Here is a 14,286-nt window from a genome sequence, read left to right as displayed (position 1 = left end):
CTGTTCCCTGTGTTGCAGTATTCTGGGGCTTTTAGTTGCATTCTAGGCTCTTCTGCTTGCACTGCCCTAAGCTCCCGCATTTTCAGTCTTTATCATTATTATCCTTTTTCTAAGATAGCTGCTATTAAGCCGTTGCTTACAAATCACAGGACAGAGTAAATACTGTTTTCTAGGTTGTCTTCGGAGACTTGAACTTGAAGCAAAACCATATGAGGAGACCAAAGATCAAAAAACCACTGAAGGCAACAGAATAAATCCAGTCTCAAGCAGACAGCTGGATGAGTGTCAAACAAAGGAAGGAACAGCTGGATCAAGTAGAGCACAAGGAAAATTAGTTCCATCCCTAGGGGGAGGGAGGAAGATTGTTTCATGAGCCCAGAGCTGTACGGGACCAGCTTCACCCGATAAAACTTTTACATCAAAGTCAGGGGCAGATCAGAAGGTCCCAGAGGGAGGGGAAAGAGGAGAGTGGGTGTCTGTAGTGATTGTGCAGAAAGTGTTAGGGAAAGGAAGGAGGTGGAGTGTGAATGTAGGGGGAGAGCAGAGTGGGGAGGTGGGGAATTGGAAGTTGTAGGTGGAGTAATTCTGCAGAATATGAGCTGCTGTCTGCAGCTTTCTGGATGTAAATTGATGAGGTCATAGTGTTTTCCAGTTACAAAAAAAAAATTAAAAAAAGTCTTCGCCTTGTTTTTCAAGAGAGACGAAAACACGGAGAAGCTGAAGAAATGAAGCAACTAGCAAAACTCCTTCTGTGGCAGATTTTGCTTCAGCAAAGTAAGCTCCTAGCTGATCGGCGTGGTACTTGTTTTTATTTCAACTGCAGGGGTTAGCTAGAAGATTTTGAACTGTTATCTTTGTAAGATTTTGTGCAGATTCTGAAGTTAGCTGTGTTTGTGAGGGGCGGGAATCATGGATTTCTTACGCTTTTTGGAGAGGAAGGAGGAGAGACTGGAGAAATGTTTGAGGTTGTTTAAGCAGTACTCCATTCAGCATGTTTGTTAAATCTGTTTTTTCCTGTCAGTTACCTTGATCAGCAAATTCAAAAACAGTAAGCTCGAATGTAAGTACAGTAAAGCTTGCATAGTTAGATTTACATAATCTGAGGTTATTTTATACTTTTGAAGAGGCAGGAACAGCTGGGGGGGGTGTGTGTGTGCGTGTGCGTGTGTTCAGGGTGGAGGAAAAAATTAAAGTGCTGTTATTGTTTATTTTTTCCTGTCAGTGTAAAGACAGAGACATAGGAAATCACTTTTGGGTAAGGTGCAAGAAAGTGATGAGGACGAGTCTGATGAGCTTATGATAACAGAATGGGTTGTACCTTTTCCTTAATCACAGAGTTTTCTGTAAGAGCTGAAAGCAATTCAGGGTCCTGAGAGCCTTACCTCAAGCTAAACAAACCCCAGTAAGTCTTGGATGGCTGGAGAAGATTCGAGGATTAATTGCAAAAATCCCAGCAAATCCACTTTTGCAACACTTCGGGCTCTAAGGAAGGCACCTGTGAGCAAAGGACCAATTACAGCTCTAAGAACAGTGGGGAGAGTGCATTCAGGGTGCTGACAGCAGGAGGTGAGGAGCACAGACTTTTTGGGGACTGATGACCCCTCTGCTCTTCACAGCCCTGGTAATGAAAGGCTGTACCTGAGCCTCCACAACTCCTCAGTATGTAGATGGGGCAAGCTGAAGGGTTCTTAGTTGGTCCCTAATTAATCTAGTTCCCATGTCACTACATCATCCCTCGTTTTGCAATGCCTGGAGGCAAGGTTTAGGAATTGGCAACGTGGGATCAGTCATAGGGACGGAAGGGTTACAGTGGCTCAGAAAGCAGTGTGTGGGGTGGGTTAAGCCTGGAGAAGGAGGAGAGGCCACAAACTGTATTTCAGAAGCCCCAACCAGTCCAGCTAGTCCTCGGTGTGGTTTAGTGTGTTGGCAGAGCTTGGGGAGCACCCAGGGCAGGAATAGCAGGTTGGGTTGCTGTAGGGCAGCGCTGGAGCCGTGCAGAGGCACCAGTGTCCCACCTGAGGATGGATGACTTCTGACGGAATTTTTCAGGTGTATTTTTGAGACAGAACTGTCCGTATGCCAGGCAGCCCTGATGTTTGAGTCCTGCTATCCCCACACCAGTCAGGTTATAATGTAATGAGTGAAGACTGGAAGGGAAGAAGGGAGGGAATCGGTGCTGTTCCGTGCTTGCTGAGATGATCTCTTCTGGAGAGGAACCACACCCTCAAGTGTTAATGTCTTGCAGGGAGGAACAGCGCTGTGTTTGGAATGGCTCTACAAACTGTTCTGTGGGCCTGGAGCCAACACGAAGCACACAAAGCAAAGAAGGGTTCCTAAAGCTGAGCTGGTATCGGAACTGTCTGTGAGAAAGTTAGGGCAGATCTGTGAGGGATCCTGATTGTGCAGTGTCCAAGGTGGCGATTGCTTTCTTGTACCGACGGAAGAATTTTTTTCTTTCTGCCAAGGCAGCACATTTTTGCTTTTTGCCGATTGATGGGCATGTTCCTACCTGCAGTGAGGTGTTGGAATTGTTGGGACTAGATGAGTAGTTAAGGCCTCTCCAGTCCTGACATCCTTTTTGAAAGCAGGAGACTCTGCTGTCGAGAAAATTGTCCCAGGAAGCCTTTAAAAATAAACAAACATAGAAATTTGGATAAAAGCCTACTTCAAAGCCTGGCTTGACAATCAGTTGGCTTTGTAAGGGAGGCTTTGTTTTACTGGAAAGCTTAGTCCTGTGGTCCTGGGCCCGCCAGCACAGGTGGTGAATGGGAGGTGTCTAGGTGGAACTGTATTGCTCACCACCTCCCTCCTTCGCCTCCTCAGGATGGGCCCACGTGTTACTTCTGGTTCCTGGTCAGCGGGTTTTAAAAAAAATGCCTACCAGAAGAGAGCTGAGCTCATCCGTGTAGCTGTCACCTTGATGTTACCTCTTCGACGCTGGGTCAGCTCCCTAAAGAGTCAGGATGGAGCCAGTGCCATTCCCCAGAAGCGTTTGGAAACAGCTTGGTAGCACAGGCTGCTGCTAGTGCAGTAACTGTGTAACAGGTCTACAGAGACCGTTAAATCCCCTGCATGGACAGTGGGATTTGTGGGAGAAATAAGGAATCTGACACAGATTTCACGAAGACCGTGTCCTTTCTCTAGGACTATACCATCCTGCTGTGCCCCAAATGTAAAGGTGGTGTCGCTTCCTTTTTCAAAAGAAAGAAGAAGCTGAGACAGAGCAGGAGATACTGGAGAAGGTGTGCAAAGGAGTAATGAGCTAAGCTTGCTTAGGCAAGCGGGGTGTCAGCCTCACAGGCTGTTGTTTCAACCCACACACCTGGTGGGTTATGACACTCATTTCTCCAGTGACTTGTTTGTTATCTTTCCTGCCCGCTGCTACAATCTGGACTTTGGTGATGCTTATTGCCTCGTGAGGCACTGTTCCAGGCAGCTCATCCTCGCTCTGCTGACATCAGTGGCAAGGCTCTTGCTGAGTTCAGCAGAAACACTGCAGGTAGAGCTGGTGTCGTTATGTCCCATGGAGCATATATGCCACTTGGCACTCAGGTTACCACTTAACGGTGTTTGCAGTTTCCTTTTCTGCTCTGTATTTCATCCTCCAGTATGAGCGAGGAGCTTAGTGGTTTCGTTAGCATATGCATCTACCTGTGAAGCAGACCCTGTGCCAGCAGCTGTCTCCAAGAGGAAAAAAGTCGTGGTATTGTTCAGGCAAGACTCAAGGGACAAGCTTTCTGTCTGAACTACTCCAAGGACACTGCCTAGAGAGGTCTGAGTGTGTAAGATGTCCTTCAGAGCCTGAGGCTTTTACTTCTAGTTTGCCTACAGTCCTGTGGCTTAATTCTTCACTTGAAAAGTGGATGGGATTCAAGAAGTGAGAGCTGGCTCCGCTTTTTACAAGGGATTAGGAAGCGCTTTTGCAGGCTGCTTTCCTCTTCCTATAATGTGAGACCAGCAGAATTCCTCTGGGATCCTGCAGAGAAGCATGCTGAGTCTGCACAGAACGTGTCAAGGAACAGCATATAGATGTCTTTTTGTTGGTTTTGTGTGGGTTCATCACATAGAGAGGACAAAGTGATCATCTGTGATGTGGAATTTGAAATTTTAAAAGGAAAGCTACAGTGGGTTCTGCAATGACAAGTACTAAGGTATTTGGTGCTTTTGAAGCTCCGGGTCCTGGAGCCCTGTGATGCTGTAAGTCTGAGCTTTCACTGGGTGCATAAATGCTTATTAATTTTTACGGCTGCAGGTCTGGGAATTGTGACTCACCAAAATAACTGCTTCCCATTTACCCCAGTCCTGTAGTTCAAAGCTGTCAACTTTGCTGGGTTATGGGTATCTCTCTCTCTTTGTTCAGTAGCTACCGTATTACACAAACAGTAACTTTAAAAGGCATGGCTGGGGGACATGCCTTGTTTGCTGTTCTTGTCTCACATAGCAGAGGGAGGAGATTGAAAAGAGAAAAAGGCTTATTCCTTCTTTAACTACTGCATTGTGTTCAGGTTATTGAAAGTCTGTTGGTTTAAATTCCATTTTCTCCAGGCATACAAGAGATCAGAGACATTCCAGATTCCTTAGATTTCTAAGTGATCTCATTTACAGCTATGTCAAATAAGTTTGAGTCTTGCCCATGACCTGATGTACGTGCACAGATTTCCGGCATTGCTGGGGAATCAGAACAGTCAGTTCTTGCTTCTTTGTCTTGTGGAGTTCCTGTGTCTCTGGTAAAGACTTGTCTTTTCTTTCCCTCCTAGAACTTTGCTTACTGGCTGCTACGCCACTGTCTTTTGGATATTTGCACCTACCACCTTGAGACTGTGAATGATACCCTAGGGCAGGCTTCAGACCCAAAGCCTCTGCCCAGAATATGTGTGTGTGGATTTAAGTATGCACAGACATGCCATGAAAAACCCTTTCTCTTCCATGTCTGGTCTCTGTGCTGAACTCCAACACAATACTTAGCTGTGCCTTCATCTTGGATGGGTTTTGTTCTAGTGCATAATGTCACTGTCACCCTTGGATGTTCAGCTTTGCGTGGCAATACTTGGCAAGTCAAACCAGCAGTATAGTGAAATGCAGGCAAGGCTGCACCAGAGTTTTCCCTTTTCCCAACAGGAAGCAACATCTCCTGGTCACAGAGGGGCACACCTAGACAGACCCTGGTGTGTAACTGTTGAGTAAGCGAGAGTGCTCCTGCCCTGCTTCTTACGGAGCTGCTAGCTGAAGCTTTAACAGTGGAGGGAAAAAGAAGCTGTCAAAACCTACAAGACATAAGCTTTTCTTATCTAAAAAGCTGTAACATTATGGACAACGTTACCACTTTCTTGTTTTACAGAGAGTTGTGTCTGGAAGCGTGCTGGAGAAGTGCGAGTGCCTGACAGCTCCAGCAGGCTAGCCTGGCAAAAGGCCCCCATGGGTGGGATGGAGAGACAGGACCTGGGTGGTCCTCACCATGCCAGTAGGGCCCCTAAAAGATACAAACCCAGGGGTTAGTGCTGCTCTTAGTTTAGGGCTGCAGCAGGCTGCTGAGCAGAGGATATTGGAAGGCTTAGGTGGATCTTTTGTCAGTTGTTAGATTTATGATGCTGCATTAGGGCTCAATGGTTTTCACATTAACTTGCAAGAGGAAAGGAACAAAGTAAATGCATTCCTCGCCCTGAGCCAGGAGAGGATGTTTCTGTAGCACCAAATCAATTGGTTAATAAGCGGTAACGCACGACTCTGGAAGCACTGGCTGTGCAGCCAGCCAGCTCGTAGATACCACTCCCTCGCATGAAAGGCACTGCTCCCGTTGGGATATTGCGTGGTTCCTTTGCCACAGGGCAAATGCCACCAGTTCAGACACATGGGCATTGCCTTGTCACCCTGATACAAGTGGATGCTGTTGTGTTGAGAGCTGCTTGCCCTGTAGCAAGTGAGAGCAATTGCTCCTGGAGAAGGCTGATTTAAGTGCTGTAAAATAGCTTTGTGTAATTCCCTTGTTGTTCTAAGCTAAATCTAAGTCCTGGCTTCCAGAGACACAGGCTGGCAGCTTATATTTTCTGCAACCTATTAGGAGAGATCATCAAATGATGGAATTATGTCTTGTGTATGATGTTTCTTTCTTATATCCAGAGCAGTACAGATTTTGTCCAAGATTTTTTTTTCTTTGTGATGCTGAGATTATAAATGTATAAAAAATAACTTAAATTTGGAGTGTCTTTGAACTGGCAGTTCAAGAGCCAGTGCTGCTCATTTTTGTTCTCTGGTGTCACTGCCCTGTGTTTTGTGATAGGAAAAGGAAAGGAAACTGAGTTTATTCTCAACCCATGCACTGGATGTGTGGTTAAAATAGCCCCAGCCTGGAGTTAATTTATTCTCTTTTGAAATGCATAAATTCCAGCACTGAAAAAAAAATTTAAAAATACAGCCTTTGTCTGGAGGACATTGTGCTTATGACATTAGCGGGACAAAACATCCAGTGATCTTGCTGGACCCCACTTGAGCTTGACTGGTTAGAGAGATGAATGATGTTGTTGTGTTGGGAATCTGAATCGTGCTCTCGAAGCATGATGCCAGGAGACCTCCTAGACCCCTCCTACACAAAAAGCAGGAGGGACTGGACCAGAGAAATGCAGAAACAAAGGCATTAGTTCATTTCTTGCAAAGTTCTTCCTGCATAGATCTGAAGATCTGAGCCATGTGAGTTGGAGGGAGTTGCCGTTGTAGCCAGAGCATTACAGTGTTCACTTTGCAGACCAGGAATCTGAGCAGGAGAGACTCATGCTCCCAAGCCAAGATGTGTTTGCCCAGCAGAGCGCTGACAATAGTGTGTGTCAGGAGTGTGGAGTGAAACAGCCAGGTCACACCACTCCTCATTTGACAGGTAGACTCAGCATACTGCAGAATTCCAGAATTCCCAGTTTTATAGGAGTTTGGTTTGGAGTCTTGGAGATGAAAGTTATCTTTTGACCCTCAGTCTAGTGCATCAGCAGTGTGGATCTGCTTCCCTCTACCTGGGCAACTCTAACCCCAGGCAAATGAGCGGATGTCAGCTCTGTCTCCAAGTCCATTCAGGATAGGTGCCTTAGCAGAGAAAGTTGACTGAGATGTGGGTGTCTGCTGCGAAAGAGCTGGAAATGAAACTCACATTCATTTCACAACGGTCAAACAACACAAAAAGGAACGTGGTTTTAACTGGTCACATCTGGGTAGTAGCCCTCCACTCTGCTCTGGTGAGACCTCACGTGCAGTACTGTGTCCAGCTCTGGAGTCCTCAGCACAGGGAAGACACAGACCTGTTGGAGCAGGTCCAGAGGAGGCCACAGAAATGATCCGAGGGCCGGAGCCCCTCTCCTATGAGGACAGGCTGAGAGCTGGGGTTCCTCAGCCTGGAGAAGAGCGGGCTCTGGGGAGACCTTATCACAGCCTTTCCGTACTTAAAGGGGGTTTATAAGAAAGATCGGGACAGACTTTAGGGCCTGTTGTGACAGGATAAGGGGTAACGGTTTTCAACTACAATAAGATAGATTCAGACTAGATATATAAGGAAGAATTTTTTTTTCTGATGAGGGTGGTGAAACACTGGCATAGGTTGCCCAGAGAGGTGGTGGATGCCCCATCCCTGGGAACGTTCAAGGCCAGGCTGGACGGGGCTCTGAGCAGCCTGATCTAGTTGAAGATGTCGCTGCTTGTTGCAGGAGGTGTAGACCAGAGGGTCTTTCAAGGTCTTTTCCAACTCAAACTCTATGATTCTATGAACTGTTCTTGCCATACTGTTTCTGCTGATGCCTTGGTTTTTTTGCAGGACTAATATCAGATCCTAAGATAATACCAGTGCCTCCCCCCTGCCTGCTTCTGCCTCCTTGGGTTCTTGAGTTTGTCTTACACAACGTTTGTTTAAGGGTTTCCTCTTGGGTAAAAAAGGCCTTTCACACAGTTTTGGTGGGTGCTGTGTGGACAGATACCTTTGGTGTGATGTTTGAATAGCATGGTGGAAGAAACTGGGTGGCTATAGATGGTGTGAAATAGAGACATGGGCTGTATGAAATTCAGTTGCAGACTAAGCGTATCCCACATTGCTCTTAAGCTTAAGTTTGTTGTGTCGGGCACTGCCTTTTGCTGTTAAGTGTACAGACCAACCAAGGTCTGAGCCTCTGACCTTAACCACAATACATGTGTTAATTAAGTGTATTAACAGAGAAAGGAGGAATAGATGGAATAATAACAGATGGCTGCTGACTATGACTGTATTTGTAGTTTTTTTCTTTCTTTTGTTGTCAGTAACATCCTTTTTTTTCTTTTTCTGCTTTGACAGGTTCTGTTTATTTATATTCAGGTGAGTGACGTCTTTGTAATCTGCCTGTTTTTGTGATCATGAGAAGAAATGAGAGGGACCCTGATTCCACGCCATGCAATGGGGATTTCATTGCTAACTTCCATAGGCATGAACCATGCATCCCTCGAACCAGTGTCTATCTAAATGTTGATTAAACTGGGGGTTAGGATTAGGAAGGGTAGGTAGGGCAGGTCACATTTACAATCCTGATAACAGACATCGTAGACATTGCTTTCAGGGAATGAAATCAGTGTTTTTAAGTGGCTTTCTATTGATAATTTCTCTACGAGAAAGCTTTCTGTTTGTCCTGAAGATTACTTTCTTTTGGGTGGAAGGTGTGCAGAGATTCTAGAACAGGTCTGAGTCCTACCCTGGTGTCGTTTTCACATCCCATTAATCTGGTAACTCTGTTTTTGTTCTTTGCTCCTGGCTTGCAGTCCCAGCTGATGCCTCAAACCCAGACAGTGTTGTAGTGTCAGTGTTAAACATCAGTGCTACGTTAGGGTCACAGGCTGTTCTGCCCTGCAAGAGTTACCGCATGGTGTGGACCCAGGATCGCCTGAATGACCGCCAGCGTGTAGTCCACTGGGATGTGTACAGCAACTATTATGGAGATAACAAGATGGAGAGGCTCTGTGACATGTACTCAGCTGGAGATCAGCGTGTATACAGCTCCTCCAACCAAGGGAGGATATTCATGCCCCAGAATGCGTTTACAGATGGCAACTTCTCCTTGGTGATCAAAGGTACTAAACAGCATCTTTTCTCCCTATGCTGTCTGCAGAATGGAGGGTTCGTGACTAAACTGGCTTTCTGTTTTTCAGTAAAAATGGCTATTTTACGGAGCGTTTTCTATAAATAAATACATATATATCAGTTTAATGAGTTTCTCTGAAGCACTGGCAATAGTGTTTTATTTCCCTTCAAAACAGTCCCATTTTAAAAGAGAAGTGGTAACAACTCATTGCCTTGGGCTTCTTGTGGACCTTTGACTGTATTTCAGTTCCTGAACTCTAAACCCAAGATTGCCATCCTTCCTGTGCCTGCTCTTGGCTAAACTTAAATCAGCTTTCTTTTTCCATCTGTTAATACAAATACATTCCACACAAGAGCAAATAGACTGAACAAATTGTTACATGAGGTGAGATGATTCTTCTCTGTTTAGCCCACCTTGGTGATATGGATGGGTTAGAGCTAAGTTATAGAAAGGCCCTTTTGCATCTGTACAAGCATTTGGGAAGCTGTGTAAATGACAAGAGTAGTTATTGTCTGAATATAAAACATTCAACTTCCTTTCTCTTCCCTGTTGTACTAGATGTTGCAGGGAGTGATGAAGGCACATATTCTTGTAATCTTCACCATCACTACTGCCACTTGTATGAAACTGTGAAAATCCAACTAGCTATCACCAAGAAAGGTAGGTGTGGTGGACAGCTTGGGTTCCTTTCCTTTCTGCCAGGACTTTGTTGAATTCACAGTGGGGCTTGTGAGCTGATCACGGTGGGCCTTGCGTGCTGCTAGTGTCAGAGAAGAGCAGTGTGGATGCAGCGTTTTGCCTGTGCTGTCTCAATTCCAGGTTCAGGGCACAGATCCTGTAGGCGGCTTGGAAAGCATCAGGAGAGAGTGGTGCTCACTGTGCTGTTTGCTGTCAGATTCCCTGAGTTTCAGAAATTGTATTCCATGTTAAGTTAAATGTTTGCTCTGGGCAGCCCAGTTAGCTAACTATCCTGTTAGTGCTCCAGCTGTAGAACATCCCTAGTAGCATTCCATCATCAGTCAGGTTACCTGCAAAGATCTGCTGTGTACATCAGTTGGTGAGCTTACCTGCGAAAGCCTGTAGTTTAAAAGCCTCCTCAAGTTACTACACCTTAACTCCAGCTCTGAAAGCAAGGTTCTGAGGGCTGTTGGCAACTGCAGCATGTGCCACCCATGGCACACATCCATTGCTACCGTTCATTTAAACTGACCTTTGTATAATGCACAAGTGAAGGTACTGGGGCTGATAGTGCTGGGAGGTTGTTGAAGGGCCAGTGGGGTGGTAGAGAAGAGCATCTCCTGCTGCTGTTCTCATAGCTTGTATGCAATAAACACCCAGGCAGGCCTGTGAACCCCCATCTGCTCATCTGTGTTTTGGTTCTTCTGTTCATCCTTTTCAAGAACAAAATACAAACCAGTGCTGCTTGAACTCCTCTAGTAATTAGGGCATTTGTGGGTAGAAAAGTATTTCCTGCCTGGAGAATTGGGATACAGCATATTGAAGATGAAATCTGTTATTCTTGTTCCATTCTTAGTCTGTAGAAAGAGTATACTTCCTGCTTTCTGAAGCAAGAGATTAACTCTCAGTTATAAGGGGAAGAAAGTGGTCTTGCTTAATGCGCTGACCTGGGATGTAGAAGATAAAGCTGCGTTTCTTTATTAACTGCTGAACTAAGTGTAAGCAGGACACGCTGCCCCTGTGACACTTCAATATCTTTGGAGGGGATGTGTTATAGGATTGCAGGATCTGAGAGCAATCTTAGGTGTGCCTGGGCATCCTTAAGAATAGGACAAGTGTGTAAAGGTGCACATACCAAGGTTGCACAACTTGTGTTGTTTCCACAGCTGAGGATGCAAATGAGTACTGGGATGGGGAGAAGCCTGTGATTGTTGCCCTAGAAGGCAGCACAGTGATGCTCCCCTGTGTGAACCATAACCACATCTGGACCGAACGGCACAGTGAGGAGGAACAACAAGTGGTCCACTGGGACAGGCAACCCCCAGGCATTCCTCATGACCGGGCCGACCGCCTCATTGATCTGTACGCCTCTGGTGAGCGCCGTTCTTATGGACCTCTCTTCATTCGTCAGAAGATGAACATCACTGACACAGCCTTTGCCCTGGGTGACTTTTCCCTGCGGATTTCAGAGCTGGAAAGTGCAGATGAAGGCACTTACTCCTGCCACCTGCACCATCACTACTGTGGCCTGCATGAGCGCAGGATCTACCAAGTCTTTGTGACAGAGCCGGTGAGAGAGAAGAAGGTGGTGAACCTCACAACTCACAACATTGCCCCAGCCATAGGTAAGTGGCCTCTGGAAGTGGCTCTCCTGACTGAGGAAGAGATAAGTATCTACAGCTGCACCTTTGAGCTCTAAAGAGCTCAGTAAGTCATGGGACAGGAATATGACATGTTACTCCCCATCATCACCTCAGGAGGCCTTCGTTCCAAGTGCCAAAATGTCCTTGCCTTTCCTCTCCCTCCACAGTGCTCTGCGGGGATCACGCAGTGCCCTGAGGAGGCAGCGTGGTCAAGGCAGAGTTGTGCCCTGCAGGAGTCCCATGGACACCACTGGAGCGAGAGGTGCCATTTGGAGCAGCACTGAGGTCTCCTCTATGTTCCTCTGTTCTCACATTTGAGCCAGGGGCTATTCCTGCCCTTCGGGTTAGAAGACTAGATCAGGTCTTGCCTCCCTTGCTGCTAGTACATGGCTGTAGCGTATGAGCTTGTTTCTGAGCTGTTTCCATTGCACATTACACTGGTGTACCTGGAGCTGCGTCCCTAGCAATAGGAGTGAGGATCCTGCAGAGCTGCCTTAACGCTCTGCTGCAGGAAAAGTGGGAGCATCCCACTCATCAGGGTTAATTACCCTGCTTGCAGGGCTGTAGCGATGACATGTCCAGCTTGTGTTTTCTGTGCTCCAGGGCAATTCTGCAGCCTGCTCTGCTCTGCAATGCTGACATGCCCTAAGGCAAACAAGCTGTTTTTCTAACAGGCTCCCTTTCCTCTTTGCTTTTATGGAACAGGAGAAGGTGTGGGGCTGGGGTCGATTCTGCTCTGCCTTTGCTGTTGAAATGTGCCACTGTTCTCAGCAGTAGATTGTTAAGTGTTTCTCTCCCTTTTGCAGGGAGGTTTAGGCTGTGCAAGATGCCAGACTGCACGGAATCAAGCACCAGGAATTTTCCTCCACCCTTCAGCTTTTCTTTTTTTCTCTTAAACCAATTTTCACATTTTCCACCGCAGTGAGCTATCGTCTGACAGCCTGTCCAAACTCAGAACCATCAGGCTTAGTTCAGGCAGAAAAATAAAATAAAAATCCCAAGTTTGATATTTTTTTAATTTTTGGGGGGTTAGTTCTGTGTCAACATTCTGAAATGCTCATTGTGGCTTGATATTTATTGGCTGCTTAATACAGAATTTTGACGTGCTTCGTACATTTTTAAATAGGTCTATTCTTCCCTAGCAATTCGCTTTTTCAAGTCACAGAAACCTAAACCTTTCCCCTGGGACTAAGGTTGGTGTCCAGAAGACGGAGGCAGTACTGAAGAGCGGTGGCTGTTGGGGCTGAGCTGCCGTGGAGGCCAGGACACACAAAGACCAGTCTCCCTGCCTGCAGCCCTTTTGCTGCCCTTGAGCCCTATCCAGCTCACATGGTGCAGAGTTTTCAGAGCTTTGTGCATTTTCAGAGTTGCCCACCCAGGAATTTCTTCCTCTTTTTCCTACCTGTTGTCCTGCTTGTCACTGAATAGTTACCTACCTGCTCAGAAGTTGGGCAGAACCTACAAATTAATTTAACCCGCCAGGGCTGTCTTAGCTCGGCAGTAGTGCCCTCAGTGCTGGAGGAACTTCCCTTCCTGAGAAAAGTCATTTCCACTGTCAAAAAGAACAGCCTTGGAAGAGCTTTGTCCCTTATGGGCAGTGAACGCTCAGCTGGTCCAAAAGCACCATGCACAAAAATGTGCTGAGTCGATGGGAATGTGATAGAAACGGAGACATCTGGAGGGGCTTTTTCAAACCCACCCCTGCTGAGGATCCTGCTGGGATGCAGGCACCCTAGCTGTGTATAGCAGGAGAGGCAGAGATGCTGCCCCACTCCGTGAAAAACTGTGTAGAACTCATTCTGAAGATATAACAGAAAAATAAAACGTCAGGAGATAATAAAAGGAAAACAATCAGCTTTTTCAGCAAGCAGCTATAGTTTCTGGCAGAGCTCCAAGGCCCGGAGCCATTTCCAGACAGGAAATTTCATCCTGTTTTGAATATAAGCATAAGCTCAATTCCGCTCTCGGTCTCAGCAGTATAAATACGGCGTATGTCTAATAATTCAGTGCATTTTTACTGCGTGCTTGCTTTGGAGCAAGTGATTGAAGAATGGCATCTCGTGCTTATTGCTAAACTATTCTCAGTCCTTTGCTAGCCTTGAAAAGAAAACGGGCCGTGGTAGCCAGCATTTGGGAGCTTTCCTGGTGGAGAGCTCTCCCTTTTTCCCAGCAGAAGAATCTGACCCGTGACACTTCAGTGAAGGAATGTAAAGGCGCCGCTGTTCGGGTTTTTTTTTTTTTTTTTTCCCCTCCCACCATTAGAGCTTGTTTCCCAGTAGTTAAACCAGATCACGTGAGTGAACTGGAGGCAGATGGGCATGCTGTGTCGAGATGTACCGAAAGCTCAGATCTTGGTGGCAGAATAAAACCTTCGTCACCTCAGCTTAAATCCTGACACAACGCTAGGATGAGGAGGAAGGTCTGTGTTACCTTGGTGTGATACTGTGCTAGGCGCTGACAGTTCATCTGCTGGGTGCACTGAGTCAACCGTTAACTCTGCGCCTGTTTCCCCAGTTACAAGATGGGATCTATTCCACTGCCTGCCTGGGGATGCACTTCGAAGTCCAGCAGTAATGCTTTGTCAAAAGATTAATACGACAAGTATCTTTAGTATTACTTGATTAAGCCACGAGGCCCAAAGTTTATGAGTTTGTTGTTACAGTGACCTCTCCAATGTTGACTAAAGTTTAACTCTGCTCCTGCCCTATCTTGCAGTATTGTGGGAAAGCAAAAAGCCAGGAATAGAATGCATTTATGTTTGCTGACTTCTAGCTCAACAGCTGGTCCAGCGGCTACCATCTCATTACGGCAGCTGCTGAAGAAGCCTTTCACCATCCAGAGATCCGTTAAAGTAGAACCGTCACGTATACTGTTTGCAGCTTTGCAAG

General features: G+C 46.3%; 1 protein-coding gene across 1 annotated transcript in view; it reads left to right on the top strand.

Moving 5' to 3' along the window:
* Positions 1-401: 401 nt before the first annotated feature.
* Positions 402-14,286, top strand: part of MXRA8 (matrix remodeling associated 8) — a 20,558-nt gene continuing 6,673 nt past the window's right edge. The window contains exons 1-5 of the mRNA XM_040585368.1: positions 402-774; positions 8,300-8,320; positions 8,758-9,066; positions 9,636-9,737; positions 10,922-11,380. Of these exons, the coding sequence (XP_040441302.1) occupies positions 726-774; positions 8,300-8,320; positions 8,758-9,066; positions 9,636-9,737; positions 10,922-11,380 (940 nt within the window). The 5' untranslated portion in view covers positions 402-725. The remainder of the gene's footprint in view (positions 775-8,299; positions 8,321-8,757; positions 9,067-9,635; positions 9,738-10,921; positions 11,381-14,286) is intronic.

The sequence above is a fragment of the Falco naumanni genome, chromosome 3 (assembly GCF_017639655.2).
Source record: "Falco naumanni isolate bFalNau1 chromosome 3, bFalNau1.pat, whole genome shotgun sequence".
Classification (NCBI taxonomy): Eukaryota; Metazoa; Chordata; class Aves; order Falconiformes; family Falconidae; genus Falco; species Falco naumanni.
Note: the sequence above shows the minus strand (reverse complement) of the source record. Positions and strands in the feature narration are given on the sequence as shown.